Source organism: Mya arenaria, chromosome 7, assembly GCF_026914265.1.
Source record: "Mya arenaria isolate MELC-2E11 chromosome 7, ASM2691426v1".
Classification (NCBI taxonomy): domain Eukaryota; kingdom Metazoa; phylum Mollusca; class Bivalvia; order Myida; family Myidae; genus Mya; species Mya arenaria.
The window spans coordinates 53,687,717-53,709,380 of NC_069128.1; the positions used below are offsets into that span (position 1 = coordinate 53,687,717).

Sequence of the window (21,664 nt, forward strand, 5' to 3'; positions counted from 1 at the left end):
CCTATAAAAAAGACATGTACTGTCACAAGTTAGCGAGAATTGCTGACAATGTCAGTACTTGGCTATAATTTATAAAAAAAAACACTATATTACTCCCATGCAATGAGTGTTTGATCGTGTAATCAGCGCCATATAACTAAACGACCTTGTCCACAGAAACATGGACCACATTATTACCCGGTATGTGAAAAACGCCACCTCTAAAAAAACGTTGAAAACACAGTCAGTCGACGGCAAATCTTACCTCTACACGAGGGGAGTCATAATAAAAGTATAACTGTTAGTATATTCTTATTTCTCGGCGAAAAAAATAAGGCTAAAAACTAACCTGTGTCTGTGTAAACACTTTCCCGCAAAAACGATGGCAATCGACCAGAATGCCTTCTATCGTGGTCTACTAGATGTTTTTTGTTTTGTTTTTTATATTGAAATGCCATTCCGCATTCTTTGCATAAAGTCGGAGTCTTCATATTCTGAAATGAAACAAATATCACAAAATTATAAGTCTTTCAAATCAGCTAGCAATCGAAGACATTAAAAGTACAAGAACACTTTTCTTTCTCAAAATTGACAAAATGAAGAGTTATTTAGCAGTTATGTGTTACTGTTTACCATGTATAATGAATACGATACGAAAAACAAGTGGAACAGCCTTTACAAAAACTTCAAGCCCTTTATATGTCAATTGCGAATATATTGTTAAAATACGGGACTGAATTTTAGTGTGATAACACATGTTTCCATGATTCATGAAAATAAGCCCATCATTTAGGCGACTCTGTCGGTCTAACTGTTAAAACGCGTTCATTCTTCCCTTGCCACTCCATTACAATGCGTCTTTTCAAACATGGAGCAATGTTCAATAATAAATTTGAAGAATAGAAATAATATATTTATTCATAATAACTCGTTTTAGCACCAGTCAGTGAAATAATGAGTATATACACTGAAGGTGGTAAACGACCGTGTACTTTATCAAACCTAAAATGTCCGTGTACTTTATCAATTTGGTGTTAGTTCATTTCGCCTTCGAAATAACTATAAGAAGTTCAACAATACACGCTGAAAACTTTAAAATACATAAAGTATGCTTAAAATAAGATTTTTGTATGAATTATTTACGGATAGCATGAAGTAAAGCGATAGATTTTTCAAAAGCCGTGTACTTTGCCTTAGATTTCAACTCTGAGAAACCAGTTGGTCAAGATTTTCAGGAAAACATTAGGATATTAGATGCGGGTTTATGGTCTTTATTTCACAAAAATTCTCCAAATATTAAGAAAGATATCTTTAAAAACCTTACCTGAATCGAGACTTGTTGACATTTGTTGCCGTGCACTTTACCAAATAAGTCACGTGGGTTCTCCACCGTGACCTAGGTTTTGACGAATTATTGTGCAAACGGCGCGTGAAACTTGTGATATGAACTGATATCATAGGTTTCTCGAGCAGTTTGCACAAAAATTCCATGACCTGAGTTTGTCACTGTTGCTATAAGTAGTAACAACCTGTGATATCAGCGGTTGATCCACGTGGATCAAGCGACACTAATATCATACGAATTGGTCCAATTTAGCAAAATAAACACATTTAGTGGCTGCTCATTCATCCCGCGAAAATTCTTCACTTCCGTTGTAAACAAATCTTGCTGGTATCGTCTCTTTTGCTCACATTTATAAACAACAATTAGAAATGTCAATTCGAAATGTTACTGGCGCGAAACAGCTTTAAGTTGGTGTGAGGTAGCACATCTGAGCCGGCAGATAGATAATGGCCTTGAGGAGGAAAACGTTAGTAAATTCTGTTAGGAAAATCATTCGTCATAAATTGTCAATGTAGGCATTAATATTTTTTGGCAGAATAGTTGTGTTTTCAATTATTTTATTTTTATTGATTCTCGGGATTAAATTTAAGTCTAGTTTTGTTTGTCCTTTTTAATTTTTGTTTTCCTTTCCTAAGTAAGTTTCTAAACTTGGCACAATCTTACACAATCTAGAATAAGGGATGATAGTTGTTCAGTTTAGATAGAATTAGGGATGATAGTTGTTCAGTTAAGATAGAATAAGGGATGATAATTGTTCAGTTTAGATAGAATAAGGGATGATAGTTGTTCAGTTAAAATAGAATAAGGGGTGATAGTTGTTCAGTTAAGATAGAATAAGGGGTGATAGTTGTTCAGTTAAGATAGAATAAGGGATGATAGTTTTTCAGTTAAGATAGAATAAGGGATGATAGTTGTTCAGTTTAGATAGAATAAGGGGTGATAGTTGTTCATTTAAGATATAATTAGGGATGATAGTTGTTCAGTTAAGATAGAATAAGGGATGATAGTTGTTCAGTTAAGATAGAATAAGGGATGATAGTTGTTCAGTTTAGATAGAATAAGGGATGATAGTTGTTCAGTTAAGATAGAATAAGGTATAATAGTTGTTCAGTTAAGATAGAATAAGGGATGATAGTTGTTCAGTTTAGATAGAATAAGGGATGATAGTTGTTCAGTTAAGATATAATAAGGGATGATAATTGTTCAGTTAAGATAGAATAAGGGGTGATAGTTGTTCAGTTAGGATAGAATTAGGGATGATAGTTGTTCAGTTTAGATAGAATTAGGGATGATAGTTGTTCAGTTAAGATAGAATTAGGGATGATAGTTGTTCAGTTAAGATAGAATAAGGGATGATAGTTGTTCAGTTTAGATAGACTAAGGGATGATAGTTGTTCAGTTTAGATAGAATATGGGATAATAGTTGTTTAGTTAAGATAGAATAAGGGATGATAGTTGTTCAGTTTAGTTAGAATAAGGGGTGATAGTTGTTCAGTTTAGATAGAATAAGGGATGATAGTTGTTCAGTTAAGATAGAATTAGGGATGATAGTTGTTCAGTTAAGATAGAATTAGGGATGATAGTTGTTCAGTTAAGATAGAATAAGGGATGATAGTTGTTCAGTTAAGATAGAATAAGGGGTGATAGTTGTTCAGTTAAGATAGAATAAGGGGTGATAGTTGTTCAGTTAAGATAGAATAAGGGATGATAGTTTTTCAGTTAAGATAGAATAAGGGATGATAGTTGTTCAGTTTAGATAGAATAAGGGGTGATAGTTGTTCATTTAAGATATAATTAGGGATGATAGTTGTTCAGTTAAGATAGAATAAGGGATGATAGTTGTTCAGTTAAGATAGAATAAGGGATGATAGTTGTTCAGTTTAGATAGAATAAGGGATGATAGTTGTTCAGTTAAGATAGAATAAGGTATAATAGTTGTTCAGTTAAGATAGAATAAGGGATGATAGTTGTTCAGTTTAGATAGAATAAGGGATGATAGTTGTTCAGTTAAGATATAATAAGGGATGATAATTGTTCAGTTAAGATAGAATAAGGGGTGATAGTTGTTCAGTTAGGATAGAATTAGGGATGATAGTTGTTCAGTTTAGATAGAATTAGGGATGATAGTTGTTCAGTTAAGATAGAATTAGGGATGATAGTTGTTCAGTTAAGATAGAATAAGGGATGATAGTTGTTCAGTTTAGATAGAATAAGGGATGATAGTTGTTCAGTTTAGATAGAATATGGGATAATATTTGTTTAGTTAAGATAGAATAAGGGATGATAGTTGTTCAGTTTAGTTAGAATAAGGGGTGATAGTTGTTCAGTTTAGATAGAATAAGGGATGATAGTTGTTCAGTTAAGATAGAATTAGGGATGATAGTTGTTCAGTTAAGATAGAATTAGGGATGATAGTTGTTCAGTTAAGATAGAATAAGGGATTATAGTTGTTCAGTTAAGATAGAATTATGGATGATAGTTGTTCAGTTAAGATAGAATAAGGGATGATAGTTGTTCGGTTAAGATAGAATAAGGGATGATAGTTGTTCAGTTTAGATAGAATAAGGGATGATAGTTGTTCAGTTAAGATAGAATTAGGGATGATAGTTGTTCAGTTAAGATAGAATAAGGGATGATAGTTGTTCAGTTAAGATAGAATTAGGGATGATAGTTGTTCAGTTAAGATAGAATAAGGGATGATAGTTGTTCAGTTTAGATAGAATAAGGGATGATAGTTGTTCAGTTAAGATAGATTAAGGGATGATAGTTGTTCAGTTAAGATAGAATATGGGGTGATAGTTGTTCCGTTTAGATAGAATAAGGGATGATAGTTGTTCAGTTAAGATAGAATAAAGGGTGAAAGTTGTTCAGTTTAGATAGAATAAGGGATAATTGTTGTTCAGTTAAGATAGAATAAGGGATGCTAGTTGTTCAGTTAAGATAGAATAAGGGATGATAGTTGTTCAGTTTAGATAGAATAAGGGATGATAGTTGTTCAGTTAAGATATAATTAGGGATGATAGTTGTTCTGTTTAGATAGAATTAGGGATGATAGTTGTTCAGTTAAGATAGAATAAGGGATGATAGTTGTTCAGTTAAGATAGAATTAGGGATGATAGTTGTTCAATTAAGATAGAATAAGGGATGATAGTTGTTCAGTTTAGATAGAATAAGGGATGATAGTTGTTCAGTTAAGATAGATTAAGGGATGAAAGTTGTTCAGTTTAGATAAAATTAGGGATGATAGTTGTTCAGTTAAGATAGAATAAGGGATGATAGTTGTTCAGTTAAGATAGAATAAGGGATGATAGTTGTTCAGTTTAGATAGAATAAGGGATGATAGTTGTTCAGTTAAGATAGAATTAGGGATGATAGTTGTTCAGTTAAGATAGAATAAGGGATGATAGTTGTTCAGTTAAGATAGAATAAGGGATGATAGTTGTTCAGTTAAGATAGAATAAGGGATGATAGTTGTTCAGTTTAGATAGAATAAGGGATGATAGTTGTTCAGTTAAGATAGAATTAGGGATGATAGTAATTAAGCATGTAACAGTTTTCAATGCAACGCTAAATATGGCATTCTTTTAATTCTACGGTTCGGGACGACATGTAATCTTAAAACACATTATAAAACCATTATGGCTCCTAAAATGCAGTTAAAATCACCGTCAGCTCGTTACATTATGGTTGAACCGCGATATCAATCGTACCGTTGGGTGGTTTGTAGATGAAAACTAAACTATTGGTGTTAATGCTGTAGGTAACTTTGTTGTTCTCATTTCTTCTCCTTCATTTTAGTAAAAATACCATACATGCTTTCTTTAACAAAATGTCCTGATGCTATCAAATAGACAAAACCTGCAAGGTTAAAAGGCTGCTAAAAGTCATATTTCATCACAATATAACGAAGTTTATGCTTTGGAGCCAATTATTTCATTTGATACTAATTTTACTGCCTGCGTTCCTTTTTAGTTGGGAAAATCAAATTGAATAATTCCAAAACTTGGATGGCGATGTTAAATAAACTAATATTGTTTTAAAAATATTATATTTCCATTCTTGCTAATGGGTTCAGATATTAGTAATAGGATGAAAAACGAAAACAAATTTGGAATAAAATGAAAGCTGTTTGTGGCTTTTTGGCAAAAGAGCTAATATTTGGCAGTAAAATCAGCTAAAAAAATATTGTGAGCATGCATGTAACATGTTTTCAATTATGAAATAGATACCAACAGACGAAGAGCTAATCAGTAAGTATAAACCAATTGATGTGCAAGACCATTGTATTTAAAAAAAACACAAAAAAACTATTAAACTACAACCATAGCAACATAGTAAACATTGTATTTCAGGACAAATTGTCAACGAATGTCTTCAAATATTGACAGACAGCATCTGGAATAAATTGATGCCCTGCTCGTAAGTGGTTCGGAGCACCTGATTCGCAACAGACAGTCTGATCATGTTTCTGATATTGCTAAACATGGTCCGTATTATGATATTTTTTATCAAACTCAATGAATTTGATGTAATAGTAATTTAAAATGTCTATGCTAAAGAATATAGGCATGAGGTTTGTACCATAAACAAAAATTATAAGCCACCACATTTTTGGAAGTAATCTTTACTTTGGGTATAACAATTGTTCTTGCACATGTTTCACAGTGCAGAAGCCAAGATCTTATCCTATTGCTTTAAGTTTCAGTTCAATGTTCACAGGTGGCCTCGGTGTTAGGAATGAGGAAAGATGAACGTATTATGTGTCAATTTATGTGTAACATACTCAGTCATATAATGAACTAAAGAGTGCTCAAGATGAGATATTTGGTCGCACTTTGTTTTTACACTTTGCGTTAAGCGTCAACATTTTGAATTTTTAAAAACCTTCCTCTCTGAAACCGCATTACCAAGACCCGTTATAATTTGTATTCACCCTCATGTTGTTGTCCTTTACCAATATCTGTTCAAATTTTGTCCATGGGTTCAAGAATGGCCCCGCCCCAGGGATCACATGTTTTCTATATACTTATATATTAAAAAAATTGACAATCATCTCCTCTGAAACTACAAGGCCCTAACCCTTAACAGTTGGTATGCAGCGTCATGCAGAGGTCCTTTAACAAGATTTGGATATTATATCACTGGGATAAAAATTGGCCCCGCACCAGGGGTTGCTGGTTTTCTTTAAACTTATATAGCAAAACCTTATTCTCTGAAACCGCAAGGCCCAAACACTTAATATTTGGTATGCACCCTCATGTAGTGGTCCTTTAACAACGTTTTTCAAATTATGTCCCAGGGGTCAAAAGTGGCCCAGCCCCAGGGGTCACAAGTTTTCTATATACTTATTATGTAAAATCTTCTTCTCTGAAAACGCAAGGCCCAGACCCTTGATATTTGCTATACAGCCTTACTTTCTTCGTCGATTGCAGCCAATGACTTCCTTATGAACTAATGACTTCCTTAGCAACTAATGACTTTCTAAGCAACCAATTTAATCACTATTATACATTTGTTTACAATAAAATTGTAAAATATTAGTATACATGTTTGTGTATAATTATTATTATTATTATTATTATTATTATTATTATTATTATTATTACTACTACTACTACAACCACCACCACCACCACCACCACCACCACCACCACCACCACTACTACTACTACTACTACTACAATAACTATATCAAATGAAAGAATTAAAGAACACACGAACGATCGAATGAAGATGAATGAATAAATTATTGCGCGAGCGAGCGAACAAACAAACAACAAAACGAACAAACGAATAATTTAAAACCGCATGTTGTATGGCCAGATGGAAATGATAAGTTGACAAAATAACTTTTAACAATCACTGTAATGTTATTGTGGAGACTACATGTATCGTTGAAGCAATCTTGGCTTTAAAGATTTAGTCCATTATCTTTCTATACCATGATTCTATTCACTTCAAACGCATTTATTTGTAATTGCATTTTTCTATTCAGTCCATCTAACCGCACTGCACCTTTATCCATAATGGCTAGACGTAAACAATTTTTATATGGCTTAAGCAGTGTAGGCTACAAAGTGCATTAAACCAGTCGTAGGCGTTCCGCAGAGAGGAGAGTTATGTATGTGCCTGAACGGTTCACTGGGGCGTCCAATACAGAGGAGATATATGTATGTGCCTGAACGGTGCACTGGGGCGTCAAATACAGAGGAGATATATGTTTGTGCCTGAACGGTGCCCTGGGGCGTCCAATACAGAGGAGGGTTAGTCGTTTTGTGCTGGTTGATGATTTGCACACATATAGGAGCGCATGGTTATTATGTAGTCTGAGAGTGACTCATTTCTCTGCCTGAGAAAGGCTAAGGTGTCGGACCACAACGAAATTCCCTTCTTTGTTATATGTAAAATGACTCCTGTTTACCACTTTATTATGAATTTCCAGAAAAGTTGTTAGCTTAACACTATTTTTCCTCAAATTATAAACACTTCGTCTGTTAATTAACACCAAAAAAAACATATCAACGCCATTTCTTTTTTTTTTTGCTATCATGATTTGTTTACAGTAGCTATCTATAACGTCCATGTGTCACAGTTATGGTCGCATCTCTGGGGTCATCCGTGAATTCATCCACCCGAGAAAGAGGTCCTACAAAATATAATTCAAAACCACATAAATGTCTTCAAATATGATATAAATCATGTGAAAACTTGAAAATATACATGTATACAAGAATGCAATTTACACATATTTAAACGCTACCTAAAGGGGGAGAAACATTTTGTTAGAACTATTTTAAGGGATACAACGATCCGAAAGCATTTCTTTGTGGGCCGACACCCTTATCAGTTCTGTGCTCGATTTGATCTCTGCAATTTACCAGCGTGTATACAGAGCTTAAGCAAAGAACTATAATACATGTATCATACAAGGAGTTTTATTTGACTGTGTTTTTCACTGTTTACTTTGTGCAAGCGGATTTAAGTTAATGTTTTGGAAGCTTCCAACCCCTGGACACGCAACATTGCAAGGATGAGGGGGTTCCTGTGGTGTGTTTTGTTACTAAGTAAGTTGGCAGACTATTCATCTTTTGTTTTACAATAAACATACTTCCGTTGTACCATTTGTCATATAAAATGTTGTTGTGGTGGGTGTGGAACTGATAAGGAGGTTGTTAACGATGTTGATGAAGATAATTTTGCTAGCGATGAAGATGATAATGATGATGACGACGACGACGATGTTGATGATGATGATGATGATGATGATGATGATGATGATGATGATGAGCTGAAAGCTGATATGAATCACACTCAAGTCCGTGTCCTGAGCAGAAACCAGTACAGGGTTCCTACGGGGCTATGAGAAATATCCCGATGGGGATCGAACCCACAACCTCTTTGGTAAGAGGTGGACACCTATACCATTAGACCACTCTCACTCTGTTTTGTAATGTTTAAATGGAAATCTGAAATTAGCACTTAATATGTGTCTTGTTTCACCACATTTTGTTTTTGTTTATAACTGGGACCAATCCTACTACAGTGGGTGAAAATATATGAACAAATATAAAACAGATTAATGTAAATCGCTTTGTTCACAACTTAAAGCAATCTTTGTAAAGCAAATGTGAACAATTTACATCTAGAAACACTATAGATACGTCCGACTAAGACCACGTGAACTAAAGCGAGGGTTGATTTGGTTCTTGTTATACGTTCAAATATCAAATTACTTAGTTTAAACGCAAACAAAGCGTATTAATTGTTTGACTTTAGCACGACATGTTCATGCTGATTATTATTGGGTTCAGGAATTTATGTTTATCATTCATGCCACATTCTTTACCTGTTTACCATTACTGGCATTAAGCCCGGACGGATTTGTTTTGAAACGGGTTGTCGAAAACATACATTGAATATTATTTTGCAATATTAACTATGAGCATAACTTATTATGTTTGCAGGTTACAGCATGCTATTTTTATTCAGAGATATTTATGTTGAGCATATCAGCATTTTTCAACAAAAACGGCTAATGTTTTTGAATGGCATTTTTTTTAGAATTTCTGGTTTTTATATCTTGGACTGATGCTAAACGAAAAACATTATTTGGTATGGCCTAACAAGAACCTGCTCTTTTAATGTTATTTGTAACGTTGTTGGGAAATATTCATCAAGTTTCTTAGTAATTTGATAGAAAATTGATGGTTTGGCCATTGGACCAGTCATACTACACTGGGTGACAAACGCTGGTGACTGCTTGAGGTTAGTCAGGAAATCGTCTTTAATAACTTATTACATTAAATATGGCTTTGTTGAATTTTAGACAATATTTTCTAGCACACCGGATAGGCATTTCCGTTGAAGTCAGCCGTGCTGGAAAACTCCATCTGGCATCCCCCCATGCCAGATGAGTCACGCGCTCTGACGTAATACTTTCAATTTCTTTTATTAAACACTTATGGTAACCATAGTTTTGAGATTTCAATAGATGAGTTCCATTAACATTAACTTTAAAAAAATATTCCTTAAAAACAAAACAAAATAACCTTTAAAAGACGTGATAGCAAAGGAACTTATTGACGTATGCAGAGAATACAAATTACTGCGCGTCATGATGTCAGTAAACATCATCGCACGCGCTTTTTGGTGAAATGTACAAAAACGCGCTTTCTTATGTATTTTCTTCACAAAAAATGTAATTTAAGGTATGCTAGAAAAAAATATCAATCATGTGTGTCCGTTCCGGATAAAAAAATCCGACCCTCGGGCACGCTGCGTAGCCGGTAACTCGGCAAGCCTCGTTACCTGGCAACGCAGGTGCCCTCGGGTCGGATTTTTCTATCCGGAACGGGAACACATGACAGATATTATTAATCCGGAACGGGAACACATGACAGATATTATTAATCCGGAACGGGAACACATGACAGATATTATTAATCCGGAACGGGAACACATGACAGATATTATTAATCCGGAACGGGAACACATGACAGATATTATTAATCCGGAACGGGAACACATGACAGATATTATTAATCCGGAACGGGAACACATGACAGATATTATTAATCCGGAACGAGAACACAGGACAGATATTATTATTCATTCATTCGTTAGCATATTGCCACCATATTTATAAATACCTGCTCGGTTGAATGATCCCAATCGGCTGCCCTTCTGCGTGCATTTCTGTATTAATTTCAAAATTATATTGAAACGTCTTGTCTGATTCATTTTGATTGGGTTTCAAGTTTTCTTGTTTTCAAGGCAACTATCAACTATGCAATAACAAACAGCATATGCACTTGAATCAATGCACATACAATCTGTATCGTACAATGGGCTTAACAATGACGGAAAACGTTTTATGACCTAATGGTGCACTCCAGTATGAGGCAAATTTTGTATATAATAGTTAATAACCGCTTTACATGTAACTTGTAATTTTCCACAAGAAGTCGAAATGAAATGAATTCAGTTTAAAGGCAGTTTATGTTTTTAACTTTAATAGTCGGTTTCAAATTGCCCAGTAAAATGCAAATTTGCACTGAGCGGTGTATTTACAAACGAACTAACGAAATACAATACGATTAGAATTGTTTGTATTTCTACAGATTTTTTACAATAGTTTAATGGGTCATTATCTCTGTTTTATCTTCAATTCGATAACAGCCAAAATACCGATCAATGCATTGGATCGGGTTGCGTCACCTTGACCTCTAGCTATTTTATGGATCAAGGAAGTTTAAAATGTACAACCAATTTAACAAAGCAAATCATTTGGAAATGATTTAAGGAGGAGCATTAAGCACCTGCAAGCCACTTGTAATTACATGACACTGTGGAATCTTTAGTAAAGTCCCACGAGCACACAAACAGCAAGTTACTAGATTCTGAATTCCGTAGCATGAACAAAAACCTGATTTTCTACGGCATTCCGGAAAGGGAAGCGCCCGCAACAACAAAAGCAGCGGAGGGCGAAACCACACATAGACCGGAAGCGGTCCGGTACCAGCAACCTATGGACAGAGATAGTCGCGAATGCAGCGAATTACTAGTATACGTCATCCAAAACGGCCTTGGTCTTTACGTCACATGCATGTTATTTGATTGTGCACACAGGTTGGGCAATATTGAAAGTCTAAAAGACCCCGCCCTACATTCGACAAATTTCACTATTTTCAATAAACTCAGCGTCGGAGTCGGGATCCAACTGCCAAAGAAGTGGCGCGAAACGCGACAGAAACTCTGTCCAGTTCTTCAAGCCGAAATACAGAAAAGACATGTACACCCCACCCCACACTACTCCCCAAGTAGGGGGTCGGGGAGAGCCTCTAGACATTATTTCATGGAATATTAACGGACTGTGTAGAAAAATACCGGACCTAGACTTTGAAGATATAATTAAAACACACGATATTTGCATTTTCACTGAAACTTGGTTATCACCTAAAAATAATGTCAATTTGACTATACATGGTTACTGTGTTAATAAATTATTGGGGATTAAGTCACCGATTACCAAAAAGGCTCGTTATTCTGGTGACATCTCTGAGTAGTATAAATTTGAACTGGGTGATAAAATTAGTTCTATTGAGAAACAATAATGTGGGAGCTCTTTATTTCAATTGAAATCTAACTGTTATTGTAAAATAACCTATGTTGCAATTTTTCAAGGCTAAAATATATTGTTTCTTTCATTAGTTTAGGCTTATTGTTTGTATATATATTTTATGCACATAATACCATTTGAAAAGAAACCGAAATAGGCATCCACAATTTACATAATTGTGAATCAAATACCTTAGATATATCTGCATATACATAAAGTGACATTCTCTCTAAAGCATGCAACTGAGACAACAGAAGAATCAGACATTGAGGAACAACACACAGAAAATGGAAAGTACTCGTAAGGTGAATCTGTTAAAACTGTTACCACTATGTTGATATGTATTGAAGTGGTATGTAAAGAGGATAATGGTTTGTTTCAGTGTAAGATCATAATAATATATTTCATCGGTTGAGCACCAAGGGCAATAAAAGGATATACTACTATAATAGGTAATTGTAAATTTTCGGAGAAGCCCGCAACAGTATAATATGCGAATGTAACGTCATTTCGGGCATAACGTCGTTAAAATTGTGTCTAAGCCGTGTGCGCGCGAAGCGGGCGAATATATCAATACGGTGAAATATCATTTTGTTTCACTAAAAACTCTTTATAAACGACCAGAAAGCATATAATAAATACATGTAATTGGACAATATACACAATCATGAGTTTGGGGTATAGATTATGTTTGTCCATTATACATACTTCATCATCGTGATTTGTCACTCATAAGCCACTAGAATTTAATTTTGAGTTTCTGTTCACATACGGTCATGCCAATCCGTATCCTATGAAGCAGCCGACATCACAGCTCAGATGACCATGGGCAATTGGTGTCCTTCAATTAAGGTGACCTGCTTAATTGATGTTCAAGTTATCTTAAACCATTCTTCTACAGTTTGTATGTATAATTTACATATTAGAAACAGTCAATGAGTAATGATTGGATTTTGAATTATTCATGTTTTGTTTCTGATTTCAACAGCCATGACGGTTAATCCTAGTAACGGGCAGGACTCGCTTAGCTCCCGGCTCGTGAAGACCACGTCCAAGATCATCCGGTTCTTCGGAGACTCATTTATCAAGTAGGAACCAGGACTAGCTGTTACCCATTTTTTTGTGCAAATGTGCTTTTTATTTAAAGGGTATTTTCATTTTGCTCTGTCTTCTCACAATGTCAACAAATCTATTATAACAAAGTAGTTTAAATCTTGAGGCTGTATTATATTTTACAAAAGCATAGGGGATGTTACCATATGACGCTTTTCTGATGTTCTGTATCTGGTCGAGTTCGGGGTGTCGGTCGAGAACAAGACGTGATACAGGTCGTCAGAAAAGCATCGTCTATCGTAATATTCCTTCCTTTGAATATTTCAATGTTTAAACGCAATGCCTTAAGTTTAAACCAACGGAACTGCACCTAGATTTTAAACGACATTTTCGGAATGTCAACGCCCGAAATGACTTAATTAATGAGTCGCATTAATGGTTTCGTACATTTTCTTGAATATAAACACAAATCAGCAATTGATTGCATTCGAAATAATTTATTTAGGAAACATAGTACGTTCCTGAAAAATATATATTAAGATTTAATAGTAAGTTTATTGTAAATACTTGAATAGAAATCAGTGTGTTAACGGTAGCACTCAACACATGCTGCTATGCTGATACGGGTTTGGAAAACAACAATAGTGTGTATAATGCCCCTATCATTACACTCGCAACCCCCGCTTTTCTGTGCAGGTACTCGTTCGATGGCCTGCCCTCAGAGTTGTTCGAGGAGATGGACACGGAGTCTGTGTCGCTCACGTTCATTACCCAAAGTTCGGACGGGCTGATATGGTTCTGGAAGGATGGTGCCGGTCAGAAGATGCACATCAGCCTTAAGGTAGGGAACTCTCGAGAATGCTTAGTCTTTTTTATACAGTTTATATAAAGGATAGTTCACGAGTGGTTATATACACATTATATTTTAAACGACTTTTCTAAATTTGATAAAAATGAGCTTTGGCGAGTTTTAAAAATTAAGTATCGAATGATCACGCATGTGATATTCTATGTCGCAAAAATACTAATTTATCAAGTTTGCATTTCCGTTTGCAGGCCGGAAGTCTTTACTTCGTGAACGATGACAGCCGAGGATCTCCGCAACAGGTTCGAGTGCAACATCCGGACTCGCGCGTGGTCAACGACTTCCGGTGGCACACCATCCGTGTGGAAAAAAATGGACGCGAGGTGCATATTTGTTTTACCTTTCAAACAAATGTTTTTGGCATCAAGGAAGCCTTATTTGAAGTCCAGTATTTTATTCGCATATTTCTTTGTATATGCGTTGGATGATTAAGTGGATTTTAAAACTGTTATAAATGAATTTATTTATTATGCTTTTGATAGTTTTATGTTTTGCGACACTTTTTTGTAATTAATCCCAGTTTTCTTTCCATGACAAAGTCCCACGTTTCAAGATCTAAGTGAAACTATATAAATTATCATAGTGTTATTTGTTTGACAATTTGCAACATAGTTGTGTGAAATGAACTATTCCCTGTTTCAAATTTGAAGAGAAAAGCTAGTGAAATGTAAAAAAAATATCAACTTGTTTAATTTCTAAATTTAACGACAAAGATCCTTAAATGAAACGCTGTCCTGGATAATAGTATGTCTTCATTTTCTCCTACGTATTTTTTTACAGCTTACGATTTTCCTCGATGAGCAGCTGGCCCAGACGGTGACCTCATCTAGAGACATACAGTTCATCACCCGGCGTGCAGATGTGTATTTAGCGGGTACAGCCGACCCACGGACAGACACGACCGGGCTTGTCAACACAAAGTTTGACGGTGCTCTTGTTGATGTGAGTATGGTGGGGGATGGAGGACACGAGGTTGCAAAAATAAATGATAGATTTACATTTATAGTGAACTGAATGGATTTTAATATGGTAATACACGGACAAGCATAAATGTCTGAATGTCAACCCAGAAACATGAATAGGCCACACTTGAAAGAGTATTTGTTTTCGCTTCCACCACTCATTGTTTATTTGTTGTGTTAATTTCTTTACGGGCTTGAGGTCCAGCCTGCCCTGGAATTTAAGTCCTTCTACGGTTTATGTGAAAGGAACTACTTCCTTTTATAGGAGTGATGCGTTTCATTTGTTTTGGTTCAGCTAATGGGAACCAGAAAAAAACTTGTCATTCATTGCTCATATAAGGCAAGTGCAAGCCGGTAAGCAAATTGTTCTTGATCTGGGCGTGGTCTGACCTCCGTAAATCATTGAAAATTCATATAGAAACACTCGAGGTTTATGTATATTTTTACATCGTCACTTTCCCTAAATATATATGTGTTGAAAATAGTTCAATATTTGATCGGAAAGTATGTTTCATTACAAAAGAGTATGAAGCAAACTTTCTCAGTTAAACAATTTATGCTACTGACGAGTTCACAAACGATCGTTTAAACAAAATATTTGTGTGTATCTGTCCGCATTTCACGTAACCAGTCGCCACCTGTCACAATAAACGCTTATTAAATCAGGTATCGACGTTTTACACACAATCAGGATCCCTCGTCGGCGCCATTTTACTCCGTGAACTTCGTAGATGCATTGTCTAGATTTGGGATTTTTGGCAATTTTTCGTCGATGCGGTAAAGATGCCAGTGGGGTGTGTATAATTCTGACACACGAAACCCAGATAGATTGTTAGGTAGGATGGAATTAATTCCATTCCCGAAACCTAAATGAAAATTTGAGTTGATGTTTGTGTTCACACGGTGCATTTTCTGTTATTTTAAATTATACACTATTATTATTACACTACCTACTTTCCATTACAGGATGAGACGGATTCTGGCAATTCATAGCCCTAACATGAATGCCATTTATGACATTGCGCCGCCGTGATACAGGTCAGTTTTAACTTAAAACATTTACACTGTCTATTTTCCTTTACAGGTTGAGTCCAAGAAATCTCGGGGCCCTAATAAGGAGATCATCATCTCCTTCCTACAGCAGGTGGGGCAGGCGACGGGAAACATCACCATCATCGACACGGACGATTGGAACAGTGGCCGCTGGACCTGGGGGACCACATCGGCACCACCCACGCCCGCAGCAAGGAGGGTAAGCGGGACCGTATATATAAAATTCTACCCAGTTATATAATTTTGATTATGAATCAACAACATGTCTGTTTAAATTGCAAGCCGTCCTGTCTGGCTTTATCTTTCATATTTTTAAGCTATTATTGGCTAAATACAAACCGATTGGCCGTGGATGTTTCACATGCGAAGTATGGCAGACACGTATAGATTACCTTGTCATCGTCCGCGTAAGCGTCACACTTTTGTCTCCGATTAATAACTTTTGAAAGACTTCGATAGATTCTTCAAACTGTGTATGCGCATTGTTCATGGTGAGTAAATGACCCCTACATTCAAAGTTCAACGTCATCCGATTCGCGGAATGTTAGAAGTTTTAAGTACATATATAAGTTATATTACCATTATGTTAATAGCCGACCCCGGTGACGTTCAAAACCGGTAACAGCATGTTCTTCCTGTCTGACGCCCTGGACATGCGCAGTGGCGGCACGGTCAGCTACCGGTTCCGCACCATTGAGCCAAGCGGGTTACTAAGTATCGCACGCGGATCCGGCGTGCAGTTCTTCGCGATGGAGGTTTATGACGGGATCCTCTACTTCGTGTACGAGTTCGGGAGTCTCAACGCTCGGAACATGTTCTCCGACCGCCGCGTGGATGACGGCGAGTGGCACGAAGTAAGTGACGACACGTGGGCACGTTCTACTAGGGCAATGTAGATGCATGTATATTTGTGCAGACCCTAATGACTGGAATCCAGGACAAAATGCGTACAAAATACCTTAATTTAATTAATTTTAGTATACCCTTTAGTGTTCAAGTTTTATAAACTCGATATGTAATAGAGCAGGGTAGATGAATGTATATATGTGCTGAGCTGTAAGGTTACAAGAGTAACTGTTCAGATACAATGTTCTGGTCAGCGAGTTTCTATCGTCTCTAACGTCTGTTACCCTGCCTCCACAGGTGATGATGCGGGTGGACGCCGGCAGTCAAGGGATGACGCTAGCCCTGGATGGACGGCCGTTCACCGTCCCCTTGTCCTACGACCAGCTCCTTTCCCTATACTTCTTCAAGATGTATTTTGGCGGCTACGACAACTATCGGAATACTCCCTGGCCGTTGTACGCTCGCAAGGGGTACAGGGGATGTCTTGAATCGCTTCAGGTCAATGATATAGGTAATGCACTTGACGGGGCTAATATATATAGGATCGTATATGAGTTGCCATTTAATACAGAAAGTTATGAAAAACGAGTTTTGGAAAGTCATAAAGCCTACGATGGTATAGCTAATGCACTTGAGACAAATATAAGAATACTTAAGTTACTGTCCACGCTTATGTCTCGGCCAATGTGACCATCGATAGGATTCACATTTAATTATTTTTAAACTCTTGACTAAAACAACCGCCGAAAGTTCCATTTATTCATTAATTGGTTTTATCAAGTTGGTAATGAAGAAGCTCGCGCTTGTGCACTGGCTAGTATAGAGGAATTTCGCGCTCGACACTAAGAAAGTTTTGTTGAAAACATATTCTGCTGAGAAATTTAAAGTATTCACACGAAATGGCAATGCTCATTCAAGCACAATTTTTTAAACAAAATGTTCTTAGGCTTGATCGACCCTAGCTGTGCTCACATATTGAAATTAACGATCATCTGATAAAAACAAGAAATATTAGAAGAAAGGGAACTCAACCATCAAATCTAATGGCGTAATCACGTTACAAAAGGTTTCCTATTTTAATTACATATTACTCGTTATTTTGAATAGCCTATGCCATTCAAAACCCATTTGCTATATCTCATTTCCTCTACCTTTCAAATTTCCTGCTAATCAAACCCTATAATATATAATATATTGGTCTATATTGCTACAAATTGTTATTTACAAAACCGGATCAAAAGATAAAGATTGACAAATGACAACATGGGAAAAGCCTCGGTAATTTTCTTCCAAATGGGGCAATTATCAACCAAAAGCCATTGTCAAAAATGTATTATTCTATAAATAACTTTGGTACCAGTATTGTCTCAGCGTTGCCATTTAGTAAAGATTATAATACTGTTAAGTAAACATGCAACTGTAATACAATTTTCTTAAATATGATAACAGATAAATAAGTAAATAAAAGTAGCATGTTAATGAACAGTCTTTATTATAGAATATACACAAGAGGTTTTAAAAAAATAAAAGAATACATATCTCAACATACCGATATACATGTATATATTCATGTATATTGCGATATGTTTTTGGGCCTATCACTCTAACCCTAATTTACACAATGACTGAATGATAGCAGTCAGGTGGTGTTTAATTGAAACCTATAAAATAATATTTAAACAAGAGCGCCAGCTGTCACAAAATACGCCCGTCCTAATTTTTGGACTCCAAGTTTGGTGATGATTGGACAAAGGATTCTAAAATTATTTATCGGACAAGGTAATATATATAATTAAAGGGCAATAACTCTTGAGTGACTACAGTCATATGGCTGGTTATCGAACTTACCCGAGATATTATGCCCATTCACATTTTTACCAAATTTGGTGATGGTTTGTTAAAGGTCCTAAAGTTATTGAGCAGACAATATCAATTTAAGGTCATTTCTATAATTGAAGGGCAATAACCCTTGAGTGAATACAGCGATATGGCTGGTTATCCAACTTTTCTGAGATAGTATGTCCATACACACTACGACTTAATTTGAGGATGATTGGACAAAGGCTTCAAAAGTCAATGATGGGATAAGACCAATTTAAGCTTATTTCTATAATTAAAGGGCAATAACTCTTGAGCGACGACAGCGATATTGCTGGTTATCGAATTTGTCCGTGATATTATGCCCATACACATTGTGACTAAATTTGGTTATAATTGGACAAAGGCTTAAGAATTTATTGATTGGACAAGACCGATTTGAGGTTATTTGTATAATTAAAGGGCGATAATTCACGAGTTAGTCAAGTGATATGGCTGGTTATCAAACATTCTAACAATGTTTGGTGATGATTGTACAAAGGCTTCTTTAGTTATTGAGCGGACAACGTACTGGACGGCTACCGAACGCCTGCCCGCCTGACCGCCCGTACGCCGCAGGTAAAACTATAATACGTCCCGTTTTTTTACCAAGAAAGCTCAGTGGTAGAGGGTTTGCTTAGGGTGCGGAAGGACGTAGGGTCAAACCCTCGCCGCGTCAAACAGAAAAAAAACATTAAAATATGGTACCATTAGCCCCCTTGCCTAGCGCTCGGCATTAAAAGGGTAGTATTCTGGAATTAGTGTACTCAGTACTGGTTTAACCCGGTTAAGTTGTATCCTGTGTATCGGTGCTTTACACCGAGCACGTTAAAGAACCAAGAGGTCTCTTCGCAAAGACCTAGGGTATCGCACCCGAATATCTTGTATCTCAATATTTTTCTTCAAGTTTTCTTCTATCTGGATTTGACTGGGTATTTCAGTCACTTTTATCTCATGTCACTAATGGCATTTCACCACAATTTAAGTCGTGATGGCGTCACGGCGGGGTCAAACCATAATGCAGCCAATAGGCGCAGGTATACATTGAACAACTCAAATTAACAAACAAATCATATCGCAATATATCATGGCATGATGGTGCGGGTCTAGTGTATCGCATTATATCATGGCATGATGGTGCGGGTCTAGTGTATCGCAATATATCATGGCATGATGGTGCGGGTCTAGTGTATCGCAATATATCATGGCATGATGGTGACATGGCATGATGGTGATGGTGGCAATATATCATGGCATGATGGTGCGGGTAAAGCGTATCGCAATATATCATGGCATGATGGTGCGGGTAAAGCGTATCGCAATATATCATGGCATGATGGTGCGGGTTTAGTGTATCGCAATATATCATGGCATGATGGTGCGGGTAAAGCGTATCGCAACATATCATGGCATGATGGTGCGGGTAAAGCGTATCGCAATATATCATGGCATGATGGTGCGGGTCTAGTGTATCTCAATATATCATGGCATGATGGTGCGGGTAAAGCGTATCGCAATATATCATGGCATGATGGTGCGGGTAAAGCGTATCGCAATATATCATGGCATGATGGTGCGGGTAAAGCGTATCGCAATATATCATGGCATGATGGTGCGGGTAAAGCGTATCGCAATATATCATGGCATGATGGTGCGGGTAAAGCGTATCGCAATATATCATGGCATGATGGTGCGGGTAAAGCGTATCGCAATATATCATGGCATGATGGTGCGGGTAAAGCGTATCGCAATATATCATGTCATGATGGTGCGGGTAAAGCGTATCGCAATATATCATGTCATGATGGTGCGGGTAAAGCGTATCGCAATATATCATGTCATGATGGTGCGGGTAAAGCGTATCGCAATATATCATATCATGTTGGTGCGGGTAAAGCGTATCGCAATATATCATGTCATGTTGGTGCGGGTAAAGCGTATCGCAATATATCATGGCATGTTGGTGCGGGTAAAGCGTATCGCAATATATCATGGCATGATGGTGCGGGTAAAGCGTATCGCAATATATCATGGCAGGATGGTGCGGGTAAAGCGTATCGCAATATATCATGGCAGGATTGTGCGGGTAAAGCGTATCGCAATATATCATGGCATGATGGTGCGGGTAAAGGGTATCGCTATGTTTCATGGCATGATGGTGCGGGTAAAGCGTATCGCTATATATCATGGCATGATGGTGCGGGTAAAGCGTATCGCTATATATCATGGCATGATGGTGCGGGTAAATCGTATCGCTATATATCATGGCATGATGGTGCGGGTAAAGCGTATCGCTATATATCATGGCATGATGGTGCGGGTAAATCGTATCGCTATGTATCATGGCATGATGGTGCGGGTAAAGCGTATCGCTATATATCATGGCATGATGGTGCGGGTAAAGCTTATCGCTATATATCATGGCATGATGGTGCGGGTAAAGCGTATCGCTATATATCATGTCATGATGGTGCGGGTAAAGCGTATCGCTATATACAACGCAATACGCTTTTGGTGTATCGTTTAACCCTAACTGAACATATTGACTGGACAAGAGCCACCATGAGGTGTTGAATTGAAGCCGATAAAATAATATATATTGTTTCATTATATTTTGTTTGTCGTTCATTCCAATACGAACCTGATAACTTTACAAACTAATTCAAGGCGCCCTGTGATGCTTTGCATCAATGGTCTTTCTTGTCGTTATATATTATAGTGCAAAATAGTGTCTAGTAAATAAAATATGATACAAACAGTTACTTATTTCAGTGACGTTTGACATGTGTAGTCTTATCAAACCCAACAGGCGTTGGCGATATGGAGTTTCGTAATTGTATATCGTATATAAACATATGAGGTGTCCCTTAATGTCGCCAGACGAGGTGGCCGAGTTGTTAAGGCGATGGACTGTTAATCGACTGGGGTTTCCCCGCGTGGGTTCGAATCCCATCCTCGTCGATGATTCTTTTAGTGAAAGAATAACATTTTGCACTTCTGAGGGAAAGGTTCGTTGAGATTAAAATTAAGCTTTTCTATACAAACCCTGTATACGCTCAACGCGAATGAGAGTAATGTCCAAGCGG

General features: G+C 36.8%; 1 protein-coding gene and 1 non-coding gene across 4 annotated transcripts in view; both read left to right on the forward strand.

Moving 5' to 3' along the window:
• The first annotated feature begins 7,544 nt into the window (after window positions 1–7,544).
• The window catches only part of LOC128239940 (neurexin-1-like), a 39,069-nt gene continuing 24,949 nt past the window's right edge, over window positions 7,545–21,664 (forward strand). The window contains exons 1-9 of one of the 3 annotated variants that reach the window (XM_052956397.1): window positions 7,545–7,587; window positions 8,206–8,388; window positions 12,931–13,030; window positions 13,692–13,836; window positions 14,052–14,183; window positions 14,641–14,802; window positions 15,907–16,074; window positions 16,469–16,729; window positions 17,019–17,232. In XM_052956397.1, the coding sequence (XP_052812357.1) occupies window positions 8,355–8,388; window positions 12,931–13,030; window positions 13,692–13,836; window positions 14,052–14,183; window positions 14,641–14,802; window positions 15,907–16,074; window positions 16,469–16,729; window positions 17,019–17,232 (1,216 nt within the window). In that variant the 5' untranslated portion in view covers window positions 7,545–7,587; window positions 8,206–8,354. Of the gene's footprint in view, window positions 7,588–8,172; window positions 8,389–9,546; window positions 9,590–12,930; window positions 13,031–13,691; window positions 13,837–14,051; window positions 14,184–14,640; window positions 14,803–15,906; window positions 16,075–16,468; window positions 16,730–17,018; window positions 17,233–21,664 lie in introns of those variants that run through there. The other 2 variants (XM_052956398.1, XM_052956399.1) reach the window with 2 other exon arrangements.
• On the forward strand, window positions 21,458–21,539 carry Trnan-guu (transfer RNA asparagine (anticodon GUU)). The gene has a single exon. It is a non-coding gene; the product is annotated as a tRNA-Asn (tRNA).